General features: G+C 35.6%; 1 protein-coding gene across 5 annotated transcripts in view; it reads left to right on the top strand.

The window, feature by feature from the left end:
- Dscam2 (Down syndrome cell adhesion molecule 2) overlaps positions 1-21855 on the top strand; it is a 521384-nt gene that overhangs the window by 428730 nt on the left and 70799 nt on the right. For all 5 annotated transcript variants that reach the window (XR_012465668.1, XM_074176354.1, XM_074176353.1 and 2 more), the window contains exons 7-9: positions 4712-4850; positions 5431-5633; positions 10394-10538. Coding sequence is in view for 4 of the 5 variants with exons in the window: in XM_074176354.1 (XP_074032455.1) it covers positions 4712-4850; positions 5431-5633; positions 10394-10538 (487 nt within the window). In the remaining variant the exon portion in view is untranslated. The remainder of the gene's footprint in view (positions 1-4711; positions 4851-5430; positions 5634-10393; positions 10539-21855) is intronic.

The following is a 21855-nucleotide window of genomic DNA, read 5'->3' as shown; positions in this document are numbered from 1 at the left end:
GATTGTGGAACTCTCTCCCCTACATGGATAAATTCATTATCAGTATTTTTGAAGTAATAACTCAATATTTGTGTTGACTCAGTTTCAAACAATAACGTCATCATCGTTCTCTATAAATGGAACGACATGTTTATTTTTTTAATTTCGAAGTCATCTTGCTGAGCTGATTTGAAAATGTACTTTCTATAGGTTACATCGAATTCATACAGGATAGACAATATAACAGTTGTTTGAATATACCTATAATAAAAAAAAGTTATGCGTTATTAGAATATTTAGGAAAATAAAGAATAGATATAATGAAATTTATTGAAAGGAATCATGCCATTATGTAGCTAGTGAATATATCTATATATTTTTCAACAACCTATGTTGTTTCAAAAGTTGTATTCGTTTTTATGGGTCTGTCAGTGTCAATTTTTTCGAGTTTTAAGGCCGTCGATTCTTGGATTTTTTCCCGATGTTTCGCTGGTGCAAGTGGCCAGCTTCTCTAGTCTAGAGGTTTGTACATCGTGAGTAATCTGCAGATAACTCGGTCACTAAAGCCTCAATCATTCTGCAATATCCCAGTGAAATTCCATTCAATTCAATCAAAATGATCGCCAACTAACTCCGTCAGGATAAAAATTTCGTGCTCGGAATTCGATGAAGTCGATGAAGGCCGTTTATGCCTGGTCCTGATTGGCGAAAGTTACACCGGTGAGAAAGTGCTCGAAAAGATGGAGCAGTCGGTTAGCAACAGGTCTGGAGACTATGGTGGGTGATGCCAATCTTTAACGCTCAATTCGTTTGATTTTCGTGTGGTGAAGTAGGTTTGGTCCCCTTCTGTTGGCCAGTGACGGCTGCTGCTTACGCTATCTTCGATTTCCTCACAATACGACCCTGCTGTGATGATTTGGTCCAGTTGCAGAAAGTTCTAGTGAAGCACACCAGCCGCTGACCCACTATACAGTGAAGATGGTCATTTTTTGGTGGGTTTTTGCCTTCGAGAAGTGCCTGGGTGGCTCATCGTTTTCTAACCACTGTCCCGAACGTCTCTTGTTGTCGTAGAGGATCCACTTTTCATCACACGTGATGATCCGATCCGAAAAAGATCGTTTTGGTTGCACAAAAGCAAAGAAGAACAGAATTCGAAATATAACAATTTCTGTCGATCTTTCTGATCGTAGCGTGCCAATTTTTCGAGCTGATTTGTTTCAAGCCATCAAAACCGCATGAGAGCTGAGGTCCAGTTCCTACATCATCCCACGCACCATTTGTGATGAGTCAGTCTCCACAAGGGTCATCAAATCCCCATGCTCTATTTCTGTAGGTCGACCACTTTGGAGCTCATCCTCGAAACTAAAATCTCCGGAACGAAATTTCGCAAATCAACATCAAACAGTGCGTTCATTACCACTATCATTGCCAAATTCCTGGTTGATTTCTCGAGCTAATTCGGCAACGATTTGATTCAATTTGGATAAGTAGAGAAAAATTGGCCAAAAATTGCTCTACGACATCATATAGTAAAGAGCTGGAGAGAAACAAGAAAAAATTTGCAAATTTGGAAGGCTTCTACATAATTACGATAATGAATGGGCTTCATTGATAATACCGAAAAAGAACAAAGATACATTTGAAAATGAAAATAAGTTACAGGAGTTTCTGGTTCTCATTGGCTCAAAGCTACTTCAACTCAATCAACAAGCACCAACTCCATAATGCACGCGAACATACAGAAATAAAAAGACAATTAACAGTGATGGTACCACGACATAAGAAACATAAATAACAATAATAAATTGTGATTACCCTCTGAAGAGAGGGTAATCATAAATTATCAAAATGTTCTCTTTTGTCAGTACTCTTTTCATTTTATGTATTTATTTTCCTGTATATGTGCTTTTTGTCAAGAATGTTATGAATCATGTTCGGGTTGAGGTTGTTGTTTACTGCAAATTGCACATTATCAAATTTGATTTCTGTCTGTGGATCATACTATTGTAAGCTACTGATGTATGTTGATGATAATGATCAGAATGGTTACTGATAGTTGTATCGGTATGGGCTGGTTTATGGTAAATTGCAAATCATGTTTGTTGTTGATTTTTAAAATTGTTAGGTCTAAAAAATGTATCGAAATATTGGTTTGTAGTTTTATTGTTTCTTTCTATGTTTTCATCAATAGAGTTGGGTATTGAAAAAATGACTGTAATTGTGGATGTGTTCCTGTGGAACAGGCTATCACATGATCCTAACACGTCCAAAGCACCAGAAAAAAAGCACCAGAGTCAAGAGCTGTTACGATTGGCTCTAAGGCCTCATGTGTAGCATGAGGGTTTGTTGACCCAATTACAATGCTATGGCTTGTCGGATAATTTTTGTGTATGGCTCTGCAGCTTCCTGAAAGAACTTCCCGTGCAAGTGGTCGTCGATGGATATCTCTCGAATTCTTTCCCATCAACGCTGGTAATCCCTAGGGATCCATATCGTCTCCAACCCTCGTTTCATTGTATATCAACGACCCATTGGAAAAATCCAGAATTCAATATATTGCTTTGCTAACGACAGCACCCTTGTCTCGTCATTCCGTTTGGATTCCAAGACATCAGCTGCAGATGCATATCTTCACCGCCATCAGGAGGTTGCATACCTTAATGATGATCTAAAAGTGATTTCGAAAAGATAAATGTTTCCAAATCGGATATGATATTGTCAGGACAGACAAATCCCCTATCTTCTTCGATAAGTTTGTTGGAGGTTAATCATGTCGCTGGGTTTGCAAAGACTACTCCTCAATATCTTGAAACACTGTTCCGAACCAGAAAACTGAACCCACCTCCGCAACTTTTGATGCTTTATAAAGCTGAGATCAGACCATCTCTAGAGTATTGTTCTCAAGTATAGAGCTACGCCACAAAGCATACCCTGAAGCCGCGGGATTCCATCCAGAAAAGAGCCATCCGCCTGATTAGAGACGCGAACATCGTTTGCAACCTTGATTAAATCAAATTAAAATCAAATCAAAATATACTTTATTGTAAGTAGATTTTGTATCCCATCGAAGATTTGTAGGTATAAATATAAGCATAACTAATGGTGTATAAATAAAAACTAGAAATTAATAAAGGTTTGAATAAAACAGGTACAAATACAGTAAGAATAAATATAAAATGGAATACAGGTTTTGAAATGATTCATTGAAATACTCTTGCAAGCTATAATAGGGTCTATCAGCTAGCAAATCTCTAACTGCTTTCTTGAATTGTACGTTTTTCAGATTTGAAGACTTTATATATACTGATAAGTGATTGAATAATTTTCCACCATTATAAAAAATGGAATCCTTGATTAATGTTGAGTTTGTTTCAGGAAGTCTAATATTAAATATGCTATTACGAGTAGCATAAGGAGGCGAAATAAAGTCAAACTCCGTTTTATGTTTGTGCACCAAACATACAGTTTCAAGAGTGAACAGTGCAACGACGGTTAAAATCTTATTGGCCGCAAAACAATTTCTGCATGATTCCCTAGGTTTGACTTTACAGAGACACCTTACTGTCCTTTTCTGTAATATCAACACAGATGAGAGAAGGGTTGCATTGCATGTTCCCCAAAATGGTATTCCATATCTTATTTGAGATTCAATTGAAGCGTAGTAAACCGTTTTTGCTGTGTGAAAACCCAGCTCGTTAGAAACCACCCTCACTGCATAACAACCGGAGGAGATTTTACTCTTGAGTTGTCTGACGTGTTCATCAAATTTGAGCCTATTATCAATATAGACACCTAGAAATTTTGTGTTCAATTTGTTATCCAAGATATCATTGTCTATTAACAGTTCTTTTAGCAGACATTAAAATGTTATTATATTTGTTTTGGAGATATTCAAGGATAATAAATTGGCATTATACCAATTTTTCACTTTTTCTAAATCAGATGATATCTTTTCATGTAGCTCTGCTGGGTTTTTTTCCTTCCACAATATTGTTGTATCATCCGCGAATAGAGTGAAGCTGCCAGATATATCTATCATAGACAAATCATTAATATACAACAAGAACAGAACTGGACCCAACACAGAACCCTGTGGCACACCAGATGTGATCGCCCTGCTTTCTGAGAGTTCCGATGTTCTTACCATTTGACTTTGGCCTGAGAGGTACGATTCAAACCAATTGTACGACACCCCTCTGCAGCCATACCGGTGAAGTTTTTTGAGTAATAATTCATGATTAACACCTTCGAAAGCTCACAGAAAATTGCTGCAGCTACTTCACCAGCATCTATTTCTGGATAAAGTTTAGTTTGAAGTTTGTAGTTTGAAGTCTGGAACATCGAAGACAGGTTAAAAATGAGTCTCTCTTTTATAGATACTTTCACGGAAAGTGTTGAAGAGACTTGACATATTTGATTTCACCAAGTGCGGTACATATCAGAAATACGCGACGAACTGTGGCTGCTCATCGTTTTGAGGTTCAACCCAGTACACCTCGAATTTCACTGTTTAAAAACTTTTTCATTTAGAGAACTGCGTTTATGTGGAATAAACTTCTTGAGAGCGACTTGAGGATTTTCGTGTTGTGTTTGTGTTTTTTTCTCAAAAACACGTGACCCTGAAACGGACAAAACTTTTGAAACGACCTAATAATAATGAAAAGAAACTAGTCGACGAAGTTATAATCTCAGCTCTCAAAATTTACCAGGAATAACATTCTTCTTGTTGCAGGGGGTGTATACCGCTGTTCCGCTTCAAACGCAGGTGGTGAGTCGAGCGTCGAATTGCGATTAATTGTTTCCACAGCTTTGCACGTGGAGATTTCCCCGCCTTTGTTGAGTGTGCATATGGGAGGAAGTGCCGAGTTTAGGTGAGTTACGAGCTTCAGCGGGATTAGCTAGGTTTAGCAGGTGTTTCTAAGAAGAATGAATGACTAAACGTGAGTGATTTATTTCGCAATTTGCGCCCACGAAAACACTATGTAATTGTTTAGAACTCGAAAATTTTCAGTTGTGGTTCATTTGTATGGGCTCAGAATGAGACAAAATGTTTTCTTTGTGTAGGTTTGATGATTCGAACGTCAATATCAAGAAAAACGTTGTTTTTTGCCATGAAAACCGTAGTCATAATTATTAAAATGTTTGTCGTTTCATTTATGTATTGTCAGATTAGTATTGTAATCTAACTTTACTAAAGTTTCGTTATATTTCATTTCATTTCGAAATTTTCAATTTGATGATCTCAAATAACAATATTGTTAGGAAACACCATATACAAAACAACATGATTTGTTATTTTGGATGACTCTGGGCAACATTCCTCTCCCAATCTGGAAAATATGTTGTTTATGTAGAAATATATTATGTTAATGAATACAGACCCTCTTTCCGTTTTGAAAATGTTGTTTATGTCAAAAAAAATATACCAGGGGGTTTTTGTTTGAATTATAGGTGTGTGGTTTCTGCACAAAGTGGCGGTCCCCACTTGGTGACATGGTACAAAGATGGAAGACAACTCCCGAGTACCGGAAGGGGATCCAGCGAAACACTGATCATCAACAACATTGGAAGAGAGGACCGAGGGATGTATCAATGTGTGGTGAAGAGAACTGAAGGCGATAGTGCGCAAGCTTCAGCCGAACTGCAGCTAGGAGGTGAGACTTAAAGAATACATTCGATGATTAATCTGATTTTCTGGGGTTCCCAACTTGAACAATCAGAGAAAAACTAGAGTTGTAATGGATACTTTCATACAGATTCAGTTTAAGTTCAAGACGGAGGCAGATTTTGACCTCCGAAACGTAAAAGTTTGTGGAAGGTAACAATTACCCAAAAAAGGTCGATAAAAAAACTGATTTTTTCCTCCACAAAAAATGACTTTGTTGAATGTTGAATGTTTATTTATAGTTGGTCAACATTAGTTTTTGATACATTGGTTGTGATAAGGGGGCCTGCTATAGGATATTATTCAGAATTGTGGAAAATCAAATGTAAATTTCCGATTTTCATTTGGGTTCGATTCATTTGTTCTGATATCAAAAAAAAATCTGGAATGTGAAGAATGTCAATGTTGTTGATTGACTTGTGCAAACAACAATAAAAATGAATTGGCGCTCCGGGGCGACTTCATTGATTCCAGTGGCGCATTTGCTTTTTCAGCTGCAGGAAAACCCGGAAAAACCTGCAGCACCACATCATCTGAACAATCTCCTCTCTCTTATGAAACAAAATGTAGGGTGTCTCCAGAGGCTCCAATAAATTCAATAAAAATATAAATATACGCTGATTCTTTGAGCTCACTTCATTCAGCGTGTGGTTCATTGGCAGTCATATTCGTCTTCTCAGAATTTTCGAAGGCGTTTGACAAGTTGAATCATAACATTCTTATCAATAAACTTCACCAATATGGATTCGACACCCAACTCTTGAACTTTTTCCGCTCATACTTAACTGAACGTAACCTATTCGTAGATTATAGGGGTCACAAGTCGTTCCAATTTATTGCAAACAGTGGTGCCCCTCAAGGAAGCAATTTAACACCTCTTTTATTCTCACTATTCAGTAACGACATGGGAAATAATCTCTCTAGCAATTTCTTACTCTTTGCAGATGATTTGAAAAGCTTTCGGCCCATTACATCACAGGAGGACTGCTTAATCTTACAAATAGACCTTGACTTTTTGTACATTTGGTGTACCGAAAATAATCTTCCCCTCAATACAAACAAATGTAAATACACAAAATACACCCTTAAACATAATGTTATTTCTCATGATTACTGCATAAATAACACACCTCTTCAAATAAGCACTCATCAAAGAGATCTTGGTGTCACATTTGACCCTAAACTGAGTTTCCCCATTCACTATGACACAATATCATGCTCAGCCAAACGGATGCTAGGGCTCATTTATCGTAATATTTATCTCGGCTGGAATATGCCTCCCTTATATGGTCACCCATATACAATGTCCACATGAACAAAATCGAGTCTATATAAAGAGGCTTCATGAAATATATTACTCACAAGCTAGAAGGAGTTCACCCTGAACAGGGCATCGACAACAGAATACTACTGGATAAATTCAATCTATTATCCCTTCAAAACCGAAGAACTTACTACTCTATAATTTTCATTTATAAACTAGTGAATAATCTGATTGACTGTCCCGAACTACTCTCTCACTTCAACTTTCATGTTCCACGAATCAATTCTAGAAATGAACTGACTTTTTATCTACCAAATTGTAAAACAAACATATTACTCAAGTCACCAGTTGTTGCAATGAGCAAACTTTACAATCAACTCTGTGAAAATCTCGACATTTATTATGAACCTATTGGTCAAGTTAAGAACCACGTTGAGAAACTTTTTCACTCTAGTCAAAATACATGAGCCCAAATTGAAAGTTACTCAACCATGTGAGCTTATTACTACTACTGTATTACTGCTGAATTATGTTTTTTTTGTAATTCACTTGAACTATGTTTCTACTTGTTAGCTCTACATTTGACTCATGGTTTTTTTCAATTACTCTCCTAGCTTGCTGCACACAAGTTTTCCACCTAATTTTTTGCTTAACGCTCCTAAATGTTTACATTATTTTGTTTTTTGTTTACTCGCTTCAGGTGTTTCTAGTTGATAAATTAGTATTGTATTCATGTATATGTGTATGTATGTATGTATATATGTATGTGTATTGTGTGTATAGAGGCAGATATAAAACTGTAATATGCTTGGTAATAATATTTATATGTCTTGTTATTGGGATTTATTCCTGTTTAGACATTAAACAATTTTTTTTTCCATTCAACTCGATGTTTCCCGTCTGATTTCACAGTATGTTCCGACAACTTTGATCCTGTTGTAATACTGATGTTCATGTTCTCGTCAATGCAAACCACTGAGAATTTAATAATTTATTGGCCCAGTTCAGTGAACGAAAGAAGAAAATTATTATAACCAGAAAAAGTAACATTTATTAGTGTGGTTGTTCAAAAACTTGTAATATATCATAGATAGAACTTAATTCAAGAGAGTTGTCGTACTTGCCAACAATGGAAATACCTATCCATTGCAGCACTCCCAAATAATCATAAGTCTACGAACTGCAAAAGTTTGTATTGTTGTCGATAACAGTAGAGAAAAATAAATGGTGAAAATGACCTGATGGAAATCATTGATCTGAGGAAAAATCTCATTGTATGCAAAACCGCAATTGGAATGTGTAAAAGAACACAAGTCTTGGTCCAAAAATCAACAGTATTCCAAACATTTTCTGCAGTGCTCCAGATGAGCTTTGAATAATTCGACGTCATGATCAATTGCAGAGATGAGGGATCAGTCCAACTGACGAATGAAATGTTTTTCCAAAATTAACCAGAACTTTGATAGAGCATACTCAAGAAAGGAAGGATTATTGATTGTAATAACTATGAGAAACAAAACCTAGTTACTCCAACACAGTACATTTACTAAGAAAGAAAAACGAACCCATTATATGTATAATTGAGAATATTCTTCGTGTATCACAACTGAAATGCAGTGTATTTTACGTCAATCACCGACAGCAATTCAATACCTATAACACGGGATATGTTAGATCAGAACAAAATAAGTGTTCACTGAATGGGCACGAGTTATTGAGATAATTTAGAGATGCTCGTTACTTACTCAACAACACTTGACATAAAATCAACTCTTTGGCACATCCCTGAACCTCAGGACTCCCGACCATTCCATTGCTTTTGTAGTACCCACCAAAGGGGTCTCCCAATTTGAAAGAATGCCGTTCGGTCTACACAACACCCCAGCTATGTGGCAACGATTCATGACCTTGAGAACTATGTATTCGTATACTCGAATGAAGTTGTAATCTACACCACTAGTTTATCTGAAAACCTCAGGATCCTGAAACGAGTTCTCTTCCAAATCAGTAAAACTAATCCCTGTTGGCTCAGTTTATATCCTCTTATTGAAAGAAGAATTCACACATTATAGTACTCATCAGTTTCTGAAACCCAAAAATAAATTTCTGGGAAAAATGGTGAGTTGACCGAAAAATTTACGCTAAACAAATGATTGGTGAAAGGCGAGTTGACAAAAATGTTGTCGTTCTGGTATTTGGGAACAGTCCTTGTTTCGAAGTTATTCTATGTCCTTTTTTTTACGTCAGAGGTTCCGGTACTACCTTTCAATGACTTACATTCACAGACTGAAACAATTGTAATGAGCTCACGATGTAATTCATATTAGATTATATCAAAACGACAATTTGATTCAATGCTCTTTCGAACGTCTGTCGCGACATATTCTGTAATGCACTGGCGATAAGCGACTGATACATAAAAGCGTGTATATAATGAAATGTTTTGGTTCAACTAACGAATTTCGATCATTTCTGTCGTCGATTTTATCCTATTTCCTTCTTTTAAATTTGTTACAGTAGTCAACAAAGAGGTGGCGAGAATGAGGAGTAACAAATACCATATGGATCTCAAGTCCTTTTTTCTGTACTGAATATTCGACAGAGAATAACCACCTATACTTTACATTTTCTAGTTATAATTTCGGCCTCTTCGAACGCCTGCAAGCGCTCCGAGAAAGATATGCATTTCGATTCAGCTCTAATGAAAGTGCTCCAAAGTGTATGTGCATCGTAATCACAATAGAAACGTCGGATTCGAAAGCTTTACCCAGCTGGATATATCTTCTCGAGTGTACTTAAGACATTATGATTCAGAGAAAAAGTGAATGCATTTTCAAAAGAACCTCTGCGTTAGTTGCCGGATGTGGAAAGATTTCGCGGAGTTGAATTGAAAACAGATTTTTTTCATTGCTGGTTTATGAGTTTGTTAAGAGACTTGTGTATGTATTAAGGATGAAACAGGATTTCTAAGATTGAAAAAGTTGTTGAAAATTGACACATTATGATTTCAAATCTACCCATATTTCTTCATGAATGTTTACAAAAAATATTGATAATTGCTTCAATATGTTTTTGATTTTTCGAATGTTGCCAATGTTCATTCAGTGATCTATGAAGAGGTAACTGAATATAATTTAAGAGTATCCATGACGGTCAAACAATGAAACAAATAAAAATAATTCCTCTTCACAATATTCGTTAAAATTTCATATAACACCTGGGCAGAAAAGTTCCGCGTATAAAAAAAATGCGTTGTTGTAGGAAAAAAATATAAACTACACTGATTTTTTTAGAAATTGAATATTATATTATGAAAAAAATTATTCATAATATCATTGGAAATATTTCTAGGAAAATATTATTTTATTATTGTAGTAACTCGTCTAATCAAAAGTTTAGATGATTCAAGATGGAACTACCGATGATACGCTTTCATATATGAACAATTCAATAAAGGACTACATTATATTTGTTATTGATTCCAGATGCTCCACCAATTCTTCTATACAGCTTCATAGAACAGACGCTCCAACCAGGACCTGCAGTTTCTCTCAAATGCAGTGCGTCTGGAAATCCCACTCCTCAAATATCATGGAACCTGGATGGCTTTCCTCTTCCCAGTCATGGAAGGTGAGTAAGAATGAAATGTTTTTATTTTTACTGTGACTCTGCGACTAGAGAGATAATGATAACTTTTGCGGTGAGATCAAGAGTCCCTTGTATAAAATGTTTTTTCTCGTTAACCAGCTATCGCACCCCTATGAACGACAACCCTCAGAAGGCGAAACTTGTGCGAGCTAAGGACTAACAAGGTCTTACCTTTTAACGTGAAAACAAAGCACCCACGTCGAACTACCGTCAAGGATATGAATTCATTCCTTCATGTTGCTGGTGGAGTAGTTGTTATTATTATTTTTCTACTTTAATTAAAATCACAAAGAAGCGGACGTAGTTTTTTCAGTCAAGGACCGACTCTAGAATGAAGCAAACAGCTATCGTTTGAGCAAAGAAAAGACTCACATCTCTTTCCTTTTAACGTCAAATTAGTGTGAAATGAAGTATCAATAAAACACTGTATATTGGTAGAACTAATCAGGTTCCATCCAAAACACAAATTTTTGATAATCAAATCAACTTCATTAAAGGTATCCCAAAAAACTAGAAAAAATTTAAAATAAATTCAAACAATAACCACATCGCCTTTACCAGAAAACCAGTACCATAATATCTACATACACAGTCACTTTCTTGGATGTTATACTTTTCTCTACTAATCTTTTCGGAGATATGAGAGAAATCGGTTCTAAATTCAATGTTCGAACAGTTTTCAAAACTCAAAATGATCTGAGATATACGTTCACTCAAAAAAAATCGGGAAACAAGAATCAGGTATTGAAAAATTGTGTTCATGTGTATGTGGTTGAAAATCTCAACACAAAAATAACTCTTTTCAAATTATCACTCTATGATTGCGTTAAACGATTTTAGGCCAATTTTTCTATACGAATTCAATTTGTTCCTGACGTTTCGCTGGTGCGAGTGGGTAGCTTCTTCAGAGGTTTATACATCTTCAGTTAATATCTCCGATGACTTGATATTACTGCTGCGTAACGAGTATTTATGTTGACTACTCAGGTTGTTTGGTGTGCTAATACCTGTATCTGCCTTAGGATCAAGTTCGTTTGTTTTACACCTATTACCAATTCGGAAGTCTATAATGCTATTCACGAATTGAAAACTCTAATTGTGTCGATACCTATAATCTCAACAGTAAAATGATTAAGGCACTTTGCAATCTAATTGTAGAACCACTTACCTATTTGTTCAATGCTTGCGTAAGTGAAGGAGTATTTCCAGATAAATTAAAAATCAGTAAGGTAATTTCAGTTTTCAAAAAAGGTGAAAAAAATATCATTGAAAATCATCGACCCATCTCTATTGTGCCGATATTTGGTAAACTTTTTGAAATGTTAATCAAAAACAGATTATATTTCTTTTTTGAAAATAACAAGGTCTTGAAAGCTAATCAGTATGGTTTCCGTAAGTCTTGCTCTACTGTACAAGAAGTTGTTCGTGTGGTGAGAAACATTGACGACGGCTTTGAGAATGGTCAGCATAGCGCTATAACTCTGTGCGACTTGAGTAAGGCATTCGACTATGTCTCTCACCACTTACTACTTCATAAAATGAATTTACATCGTATTTACAAAATCGAAAGCAATATGTCGACCTACGAGACAATAGAACGTCTAATTTAGAGCCTATAGTAAACGGTGTTCGGCAAGGATCTGTGCTGGGACCTCTCATATTTATAATATTTTTTAATGATATTTCCTTCCAAGTTCTGCCTCATTGTTGTTTATGCCGATGACACATCTATTGTCTACTCAGACGAAAATTGCAAAAACTTGCTGATAACCAAGCTAAAAAATGATTCAATGCGAATCTTCTCAAACTCAATATGGGAAAAACTCAGAGACTGATCTTTTTTTTCCAATACCATGCTTTTGGAAGGAAAAACAGCCCAATTACTTGGTATAACTTTGGATGACTCCCTAAATTGGACATGTCATATTGATGAATTAAATATGAAATTATCCAAATATCTGTTTTTGTTGAGGCAATTGAGACAATTTGTTTCTATTGACACTCTTCTCGCTGTCTAATATGCCTTTTTTCCATTCGCATATTAGCTGCGGGACACTTCTTTGGGGTGAAGCTACTTCTGCTGAAAAGATAATTGTAACACAAAAAAAGCAATAAGGATAATTTCTAATGCTGAATATTGGGACACATGTCCATTGTTCAAAAAATTGGGAATCATGACTCTTCCATCGATGTACATTTTTCAGTCACTGCTGGAGTTACATTAAATTAAGGGCACTCTTTTAACTAACTCCCACTTTCATAACTATGAAATACGTGGTGCTAATCTTATACAACCTGCTGAAGTCAATCTACAGAAATCTTTCAAGAATTCCTTAGATGTTAATCTATACAATATCTTGCCAACTACAGTCAAGAACTTATCACAGACACGTTTTAAAAAGGGCATAAAAAAATTTCTCATTGATAAAGGCATTTATAGTATAGATGAATATATGACTGCTTCCATGGTAATGCCCGGATTAATATCTTAAGCGAATGTATTTAAAAAAAAATATTGGTCCCCTTTTGGGTGCCTTGTGTTTTCGTTATAATGTAGTGTTAATGTTTTTTTATTTTATTTAGGTATTGTTCAATTATAAATGTTTGACTTATCACCTTACTTGCTACAAATGTTTTATACATATACGTAGTCAAATAAACTATCTATCTATCTAAATTTCGTAAAGCGTGTTCATGTTCATTCAGGTCGCCCGGTGTGATAATATTTGATTGAGATTCATAACTTCTTTTCTGTACTAGTTCGCTATGGTATCCCTGGTCGGGGGATGTATACTTTCCCACAAGTACACGGTATGGAATGAACCCCTGTTGCTGATAATGTGGGAATGAAAACCATTTTAATGTTGTGTTGTATTTTGAAAAGCTCGTGGGAAAATACAATACGTCAGCTCCCATGTGGTTTTTGATGATTTAAAACGTATTGAAAAAGTCAAAAAGCTCAAAAAGGGAGAGCCCCACGATTTGAACGATCGACAGAAATTGTTACGTTTTGACATCTGCTCTTTCATTGCTTTGTACATAATTTTGAAAATATTCTGAAAAGGTACTAATTTGGTCACTGAAGAAGAAGTATTTCGATAAAAGTTAGACAGTCTATTAATTATTGTACTTTCACTGAATTTTCACCTTTTTCGAAAAATAACGTCTTTTCTCAACTTCTTTCCACAGTCTCTACATCTCTTTCTGCCAAACCATTGGTAGGGTGGACTTTTTGATGGTTTCATTCCTTTTGCTTGCGACTGAAACTTTGAGAAACTTTTGCTAGTCGGTACTAATGATCTACTATTATTGGAATAATTATGACTCCGAGTATGATGTATTTTATCAACATTTCCTTCTGTGATCATACTTCTTGCTTTGTTCTCTGCTAATTTCATAGATACCGCAACCTGATATGCTTTTTCATAATTAAGTTCGTCTCCGGCTAGAAGTCTACACTTAATAGTTTCGAATTTATCCCGAATTTATGCCGAAGAGCATCATTGAGGAAACTTACAAATTGACAGTACTCTGCTAAGCCTTTCAATTTTTCAAAATATGATCTCACATCATCTGGACCCTGATGAGCATTATAGAACTGATACCTTTCAGCTATCAACAACCGTTTTAGACACTAGTGTTCAACTAATGCCTTCTACAACTCACTATACGGTTAACTACTGAGAGAGACTGCAGCTAGTATGTCTTTTAGAAGACGATATCAGCGTCAGAAACATGGGAACTTTTTTGAACATCATGCTGGATACTTTGTGAATCCTTGACTCTCATCCTAGACGTAGTTTTTCAGGTTAGGATTGACAATTTTTTTCCCGCTCATACTCTGTGCATTTATTTCTTTTCAAGCCTAGCTATTATGTTATGTCCGACTCATGGGCAGAAAAAGACTTTAGACAATTTTAAGATAATTTTAATTCAATAAACTTTTACATATATTACTTTTCTGATGACCACTGCCACAGTGTTGCCAGTGATCCATCAAACCAACAACCCATAGAACACTAATTTATATAGCTGAACATAACAGACGTTATTGTTGATTTGGAAGGTTAGCAGAAAAGGTAAGCGCGCTTTTACTCATTTGAATGAATTAATGAACATAAACAAACCTGTAAATGTATAGAGACGTTGTAAGCTTCGTCATAAGGCTGTCATAAGACTTCAATGTCAGCTGTTCGAAATTTGAATACGGACCAGACCACAACTGAACTATATCACGTAATCACAGATGTACACATTCGATTCTATTAACAGAATAAATGACCAGAGTGCCAAAAAGCACACTCTACAACTCACCGTTCCGGTTCATCAGAAACCATTAATATGTGTAAATACACCGCAGAAAACGGAGTCGAGAGAAACTTTCCGCCAGTTCTGTGCCGCGTCTCCGAACTCATTATCTTCCAGGAAATCAAATACACATAGATCTCATCTGGCGTACAGAGCTCTCAGTTTCGGTTCTGTCCCGAATCGCTGAATCGTAGTCACGGTCGAACTTGATGAAGTCTCATTCAATTTCACAAATGATAGTTTTATCGCTATCTTGAAATGGAAAGCTTCGAATTTGAATCGAAACTTTTCGGCTACAACTCGAGAGGAAATTACTAGTAGGGAAGAACCAGAGTTGGACTTGCACACGTTTCATTTATCTGAAAAGTGTCCATCATCTTGGAGAATGAAAGTAGTCTAAAAAGGCACTTGAACCTGTTCGTATTTCCATGAAGCAGGGGAATATAGTGAGTGTCACTCAGTTGAGAAAATCAAAAATGTTCGATGAACAGAAAAACGAGAAAAACGAATAATATATACAGTCCCAATTATTTTTCCTAATTATTTTGAGAACTACAACAGATTCTGTCGTTCTAAAATATATTTTGTTTGACGGTCCATGCAGAATCTCTCAAGCCTACTGTATCAATGAATTTAAAAGCTATTCCAAACTTCAAGGAGGCTGATTGACACAGACAACAAAAGTTGAACGCCATCGAGATAACTCTACGAATGAATGTCTGCTCGAAGAAAATTATAAAAGCGGTTTTCAAGATCACATAGAAACAACGGAAAACCCTAGAAAAACCAGTCATAACAACTACACTTCCTCATATCAAAGGAACCACAGTTAAAATCAGGAGAATTCTCCGTCAACACAACATAGCAACATCATTCGTATCGAAACGTACAATAAGTACTGTGTCAAGACTGTGATTATATGGAAGGATGAACACAAATTATCAGTGAAGGGCAATCACCACGTATTTTCTCTTTCAAGACGTATTGACGATAGGACACAACATCAATTTGAAGAATACAAAAACACTAAAGTCTATCCAAATCCAAGATAGAGTAAAACAAAACAAAACCGAAGCGTGATGTTCACGTGATCGCCCAGTGTCAGATGGAAAGGGCAGCGTTCATTGGTGAACTCGCCTTCTTGGTACGAGTTCGGTACCAGCACAGGGTTGTAATCAGTCGTTTGCTCCCACACAGCACTAGATATTCATGGAATATTCCCTGTATATCATAAAACGAACGTATATATTCCAAATATTCATAGAATATTCTTGGAATATATACATGCCTTTAGAATATTCATAGAATATGCTTGAATGAATATGGCAGGATTATTCCCGAAAGAATGTGCATAGAATGTCTATAAATGGATTATTCTCCCTTGAATATTCTAAGAATATTGTCGATCGAATATACCATATGATATATTCTTAGAATATATCCCCACGGTATATTTTGGAATATTCTATACAATGGAATTTTGAATTATCTTATAATAACGTATCCAAAAATTCAATATTATTAAAAACAAAAATATTTGAAGATCTTAATCGAATGCATAACCTAATGTATATAACCCTGATAGTGTTAACCAGTTTTTGAACTCAACGCAAAGATTCTGGATGAATTGCTCCAACAGCAACTGTTGGAAACGACAAAAAAATTTGAATGGGCCAATAAATGAACCAGTTGCATCAATAAATTGATTAATTCTCATCCTATTTGTCTTTTTGTATTTGAAATTATTTAATTACAAAGCGAAAAATCCTGGAAACAGAGAAATGGGGAAGTGAATAATTGGAGTAAACGTTTCTCATTGGTCAATTGAAGTGTAGCGCGCGACAGTCGAATAAGCTCTGTGAAAGCGGCTGTCCCTTAATGCATGGTACATTTGCGTTTGCGTTAAATTCGACATTTGATTCAACATGGCGGTTGACGTGGCAGGTTCGCGTGTGTAATGCATGGTGTGTTGGTGTTATTATCAAAGTATAATTCTGTCACGTTCAGTGTACCATTTATAATTTGGGGTTGTCCAATTTGCAGTACAGCGAATAGTTTGATTTTGGATCTTCAAACAGGAGAGTTGCATCTATTCAGTCTTCAAGAAAAGTAAGTAAAATGCAAATGTATCGATAGTAAAGTCATGGTGATTAACCTACTATACCTCATTTTAGGTTCGAGGAGAGTTGGTGTGTGGGATTTGTTGGTTTGACTAAGTACAGTTGTGTATCTTCAATAGAGAAAAGTAAGTGAATAACAAATTTTTTTGTATCATTTGTTTTCATGATTTTTATCACTCGTTTTCAAGATAGTATCAATTTGCCCAAAAGGAAACAGAGTGGTACCTGGTACAGGCAGGTGCGCCAAGGAACTGAAAACGTAATGATTACTTTTCAACAAGACAATGCAAGTTGCTCTTCAAGTCATAAAATGTTGTAAATGTTCATGAGTAACCTATGCGAAAAATATCTATTTGATTTTTATTCCAGTTTTATTGTGCCACTTTCAAATAGTGATAATGAACGTTGATGTACATTTTGTTCCAGGTATTACTATTCAAACACTGGGTGATGCATTGTTGGACAAATATAAGGAAAACTATTCTGGTGAGCAAAGTTTGAATAACTTTAAGTAAGTGAAATTCATTGAAGAACCCATCATACTACTCATTTTAAATATTTCATTTGTGGGTTTATTTTTCTAAGTGAGAAACCTAACCTAACCTATTTCTTGATGTAATACACTTTTTCTTTTTCAATGAAATGATATATTTATTATTTTTTAATTAGTGCTGATGAATTCACAGAGTTGTTATTTTAGTATATTTTTTAGTATACATTTGTTTGAGAGTAGGAATATCCTAATTTGAATACATTTCTAATATTTGTAACATGACAGTATTCAGAAATATTTTATTCAGTGAATAAATATTTTGAATTAGATTTTTTATTTTTAATATTGGTTGAAACGTCAAATATTTCAGTGTATATTGTTTTTAAAATATATTTGTTTATGAATATTATGTGTTTTATTACTTGTGTGAATCTTGTATCAAAATGCAATATATACATGCCTAATAGCGGTTACTCGTCACATTCTTGGAATATTCCAAATATTCCTAGAATATTCATAAAATATATTTAAAGAATATTCTATGGTGTTTCTCTATTGTATATTCCTACAATAAACTAAGAATATCCTAAATATTTTATGAATATTCCTCGGGTTCTATTCCTGGAATATTCTTAATAGAATATACCTTAGATATTCTAAGAATATTATAAGATATTCCAAGAATATTCCCAAGGAATATTCTTAGAATATATCAAAGGTTCGCCAGGAGCACTTCCAGGGAATATTCTCCAGAAGATATATATATCCATGGCATATTCATAGCATAATACAATATCCTTAAATGTATATTCATAAAATATACCTGGAATATCTATTGCTATGTGGGCTTGTTTGTGTGGCGTGCGTTATAGTATATAGTTTAAAATTGTTTTCCAAGATGTCCAGTACAGACACTGCTGATGACACTGTGAGCTATCCTCTGAGTCCAGCCAGGAAACGATCCAAAAAAAGACATTTGAGTGTTGAGACGAAAGAAGTGATTTTAAATGTGTTCAAGAAAGAGATGGAAGAAATTGAGACATCGACTGTCGACGAAGTCGTATCGAAAGTTTCCGATAAGATTGGAGTGTGTTGCGCTTCGATTTACAATGTTTTACGGGAATATAAACAAAGTCATACATTTTCCAAACCGAATAAAAATCAGAATCGTTAAACCATTATAAAATCATTAGATGATGCTGATAAACATGCAATCAGGAGGAAAGTGCATCTGGAGGATAATGCTGTGATTGTAATGGACAATGCACCTTATCATTCGCGACGGTTAGAGAAGATTCCAACAACGTCTTCAAAGAAGGTTGAAATCCAAAATTGGCTGCGATCAAAGAATATTAGCTTTGAAGACTCAATGCTAAGAGTACAGCTACTGAAAATTGTCAAGGAGCGCAAGGTTGAATACCAAAAATATATAGTCGATGAGATGGCAGCAGGCCAAAACAATATTGTCCTTCGCCTGCCTCCATACCACTGCGAGCACAATCCCATCGAGTTAATATGGGCGAATGTGAAGAATTTTGTAGCTCAGCATAACACCACGTTCAAATTTGCAGATCTCAAAGTACTTTTTGATGAGGCTTTGAAAAGAGTCACAGCGGAGAAATGGGAGAAGTGTGTTCGGCATGTGATATCGGAAGTCGAGACAAAGATGTTGAAGCTTGATAACATAATAGAGGCACAAATCGAGCCACTGATAATTCAGATTGGTGAGGATGACACTACTGATAAAGAGACAAATTCATCCAATTGAATAATTTTGATTATTATTCCTTTTGATTTTACATAAAATAAAAATTATCAATTAAGAAATAATTACGTCTCTTTTCATATAATGTTTGAGTGCGCTGTGAAAAATCCAAAGGAAATCTTTTTATATTACAGATATCATCTGCATTTTTCCGGTTGAACTGCAAAACTTGTGTATTTCACTCGTCCTAAGTATGATATAGCATTTGCGATCAACAAGATGTTGGTTCTGAATACGACCCTGGCCAATTCTTGGGATTTTCAATATCACGTGCGTTGGACATGTTGATGTTTACATCCACTCTATCTTGGATTTGAATTTGCTTTGGCAACCAATTGAAACTTCTACCCTCGAACAATCAGAGAGGCTATCGAAATTGAAAAACGAACTAGTAATATGACCACACAACCACAAAAGAAAAACTCAGCAAGTAATGATTCAGGTATAATGCCTGAATGCAGGAAATACATCACTGACAATCGGGCCAACACAGGAAATCGGGACAAACCAGTCAATAGGAGTAACCCAGGTAAATGGTACCACCTACTCCTGAAAATTATGAAACAGAGTTCCAGTGGATCAGTCTAGTTCTGAACTCCAGATATCACCAGAAGATGGCAAATGAGACTTTGCCGAAACGTTTTGGAAATAATCCTTGTGAAGATCGAAAATACTGAACTCGGAAAAACAGCTCATCAAAATTTTTCCGTGAGAATCTCCGAGTTAACTCCACATTCAGCTTCTCTTGTAAACCTTTTAGAATTTTGGGATACCTTTACAGGAATACGTATTTGTTTCTTAGGAAGTTGATTGAAATTTTCATTAATTTAAGTGACGAGCAGATCTATTTCATCTTTGGGGAGTTTTATACTTCATGGCAGAATACTAGATGAGTTTATGAGAGTTTGAAATCTATTAAGAAATTGAGAATCTATATAAAACACTAAAAATTGAAGAATGTGCAGAATTACACAATTCAAAAGTTGTGCGCGAATTCAGAATTTCGCCAAAAAATCTGTTTTATCTACATATTATGATCATAGTTGAAGGTAATGTTTGCTGTCAACAATCACCAAATTGCCGAATCAATTTTCCTCCACCACATCGTTCAGCAAGTTTTCATCTATTTCATAAACCAAAATAACTGCGACAATCTGCCGTTTTTTGAAAAATAATGTCTTCAATACCTACAAACTTTCCTTTGCTTCCTCTTAATGGTCCATTCATTCGGGTCCTTACTGCGATATAAATCAGAGAAATTCTAATATCTGGAGAGAAAGGGCGAAGATACACAGGGCTGTGTTGAGTTTTGATAAAAAGAAGTCATCGTGAAAAAGGGATATTCTGAGAATAACACAAAGAACTGGAATATTTTGAAGCCAGGTTGACTCTGAAATCATTAACAGTCTCAATAATAAAATTCTGCAAATTCATGTCAATATTGGAAATCTTCATTATAAAATAATACCAATACTAGCAGGGTCATCAAAATTGATGGAGTTCCACCAGGTACTGTTCTGAGACCTATAATTTCCGTAATATATTCAAATAACTCAATCCCAGAATCTTCTGGCATAGTTATTTCATTCGAAGTTCGAACGATTTTATTATATCGCACTGATTCCTGGCAAAACTCCGCAAGTGACTTCAAATAGATTTACATTGATTTCACTTGCAATGTATGCTTTTATGCATCATGTGCAGATAGTGAATTCTGCCATTTTTTAGGTAACGTTAGTATATCTTTTGGTGCAGGTGTTTTCAGTCCCAGACCAAGGCAGCGATATCAACCTGCCTAGGGACCTATGCAACTGTATTTCAAGCGGACATCAATGCTATTGAATTGTGTGAGGAGAGATTGGTAGAATCTAACCTCATACACAAGTCAATAAAAATATTCTAGGACAGTCAAGCGGCATTGGAAGCTCTTGGCTCCTACCGAGCAACGTCTGAATTGGTAGCAAATTGCCAAACACGACTCTCCTCATTAGCAAGACTCAACAAATTGTATATGGTCTCGATTCGTGGCCACTCTGGCCTGGAAGGCAATGAGGCTGCTGACTCTCTTGCAAATAAGGGTTCTGCAAGAAGTTTCATCGAACCAAAACCTGTCATTGGCATCGCTATGAAAGTACCTCAGCAGGATCATAACTTAGTTACGGTATAATTGGTCTTGGAGAGGGAGTGCGAAAACCAAACTGGAACCTGTGATGATAGTTGAAGAAACTATTGGAAATAATGTCATTCAAACCGAAATTTCGCTCTTCTGATCGATTACATGAAGATGAAAATGCTTGAGGAAGCTATTGTATATAGAAACACGTGTTGCAGTTTGATGAACTGAAAGATCTGAATATATCGAATATCTGTGGAACTTATGTTTTGAAGTAACGGTTACTTTTACCAAAGCAAAAAAATACGATCTACCCAAACAAGCTGAAGAACACCTTCAATACATTAGTAATGATGAAGAAACATGCATTCTTGCCTAAGGAAAACAAGGGCGAAGAAAGTCAAAAATCCTTCACACACAATTTGTTACATTATACCGGAAAACTTGATAAATATCAAGTCTAAACGAACATTCAAAATATACCTGCAAAAATGGGTGCT

The sequence above is a fragment of the Leptinotarsa decemlineata genome, unplaced genomic scaffold (assembly GCF_025532065.1).
Source record: "Leptinotarsa decemlineata unplaced genomic scaffold, Ldec_3_MD MMD2_tig00001719_RagTag_RagTag, whole genome shotgun sequence".
Taxonomy (NCBI): domain Eukaryota; kingdom Metazoa; phylum Arthropoda; class Insecta; order Coleoptera; family Chrysomelidae; genus Leptinotarsa; species Leptinotarsa decemlineata.
The sequence above is the reverse complement of the archived record's forward strand: the minus strand, read 5'-3'. Positions and strand labels throughout refer to the sequence as shown.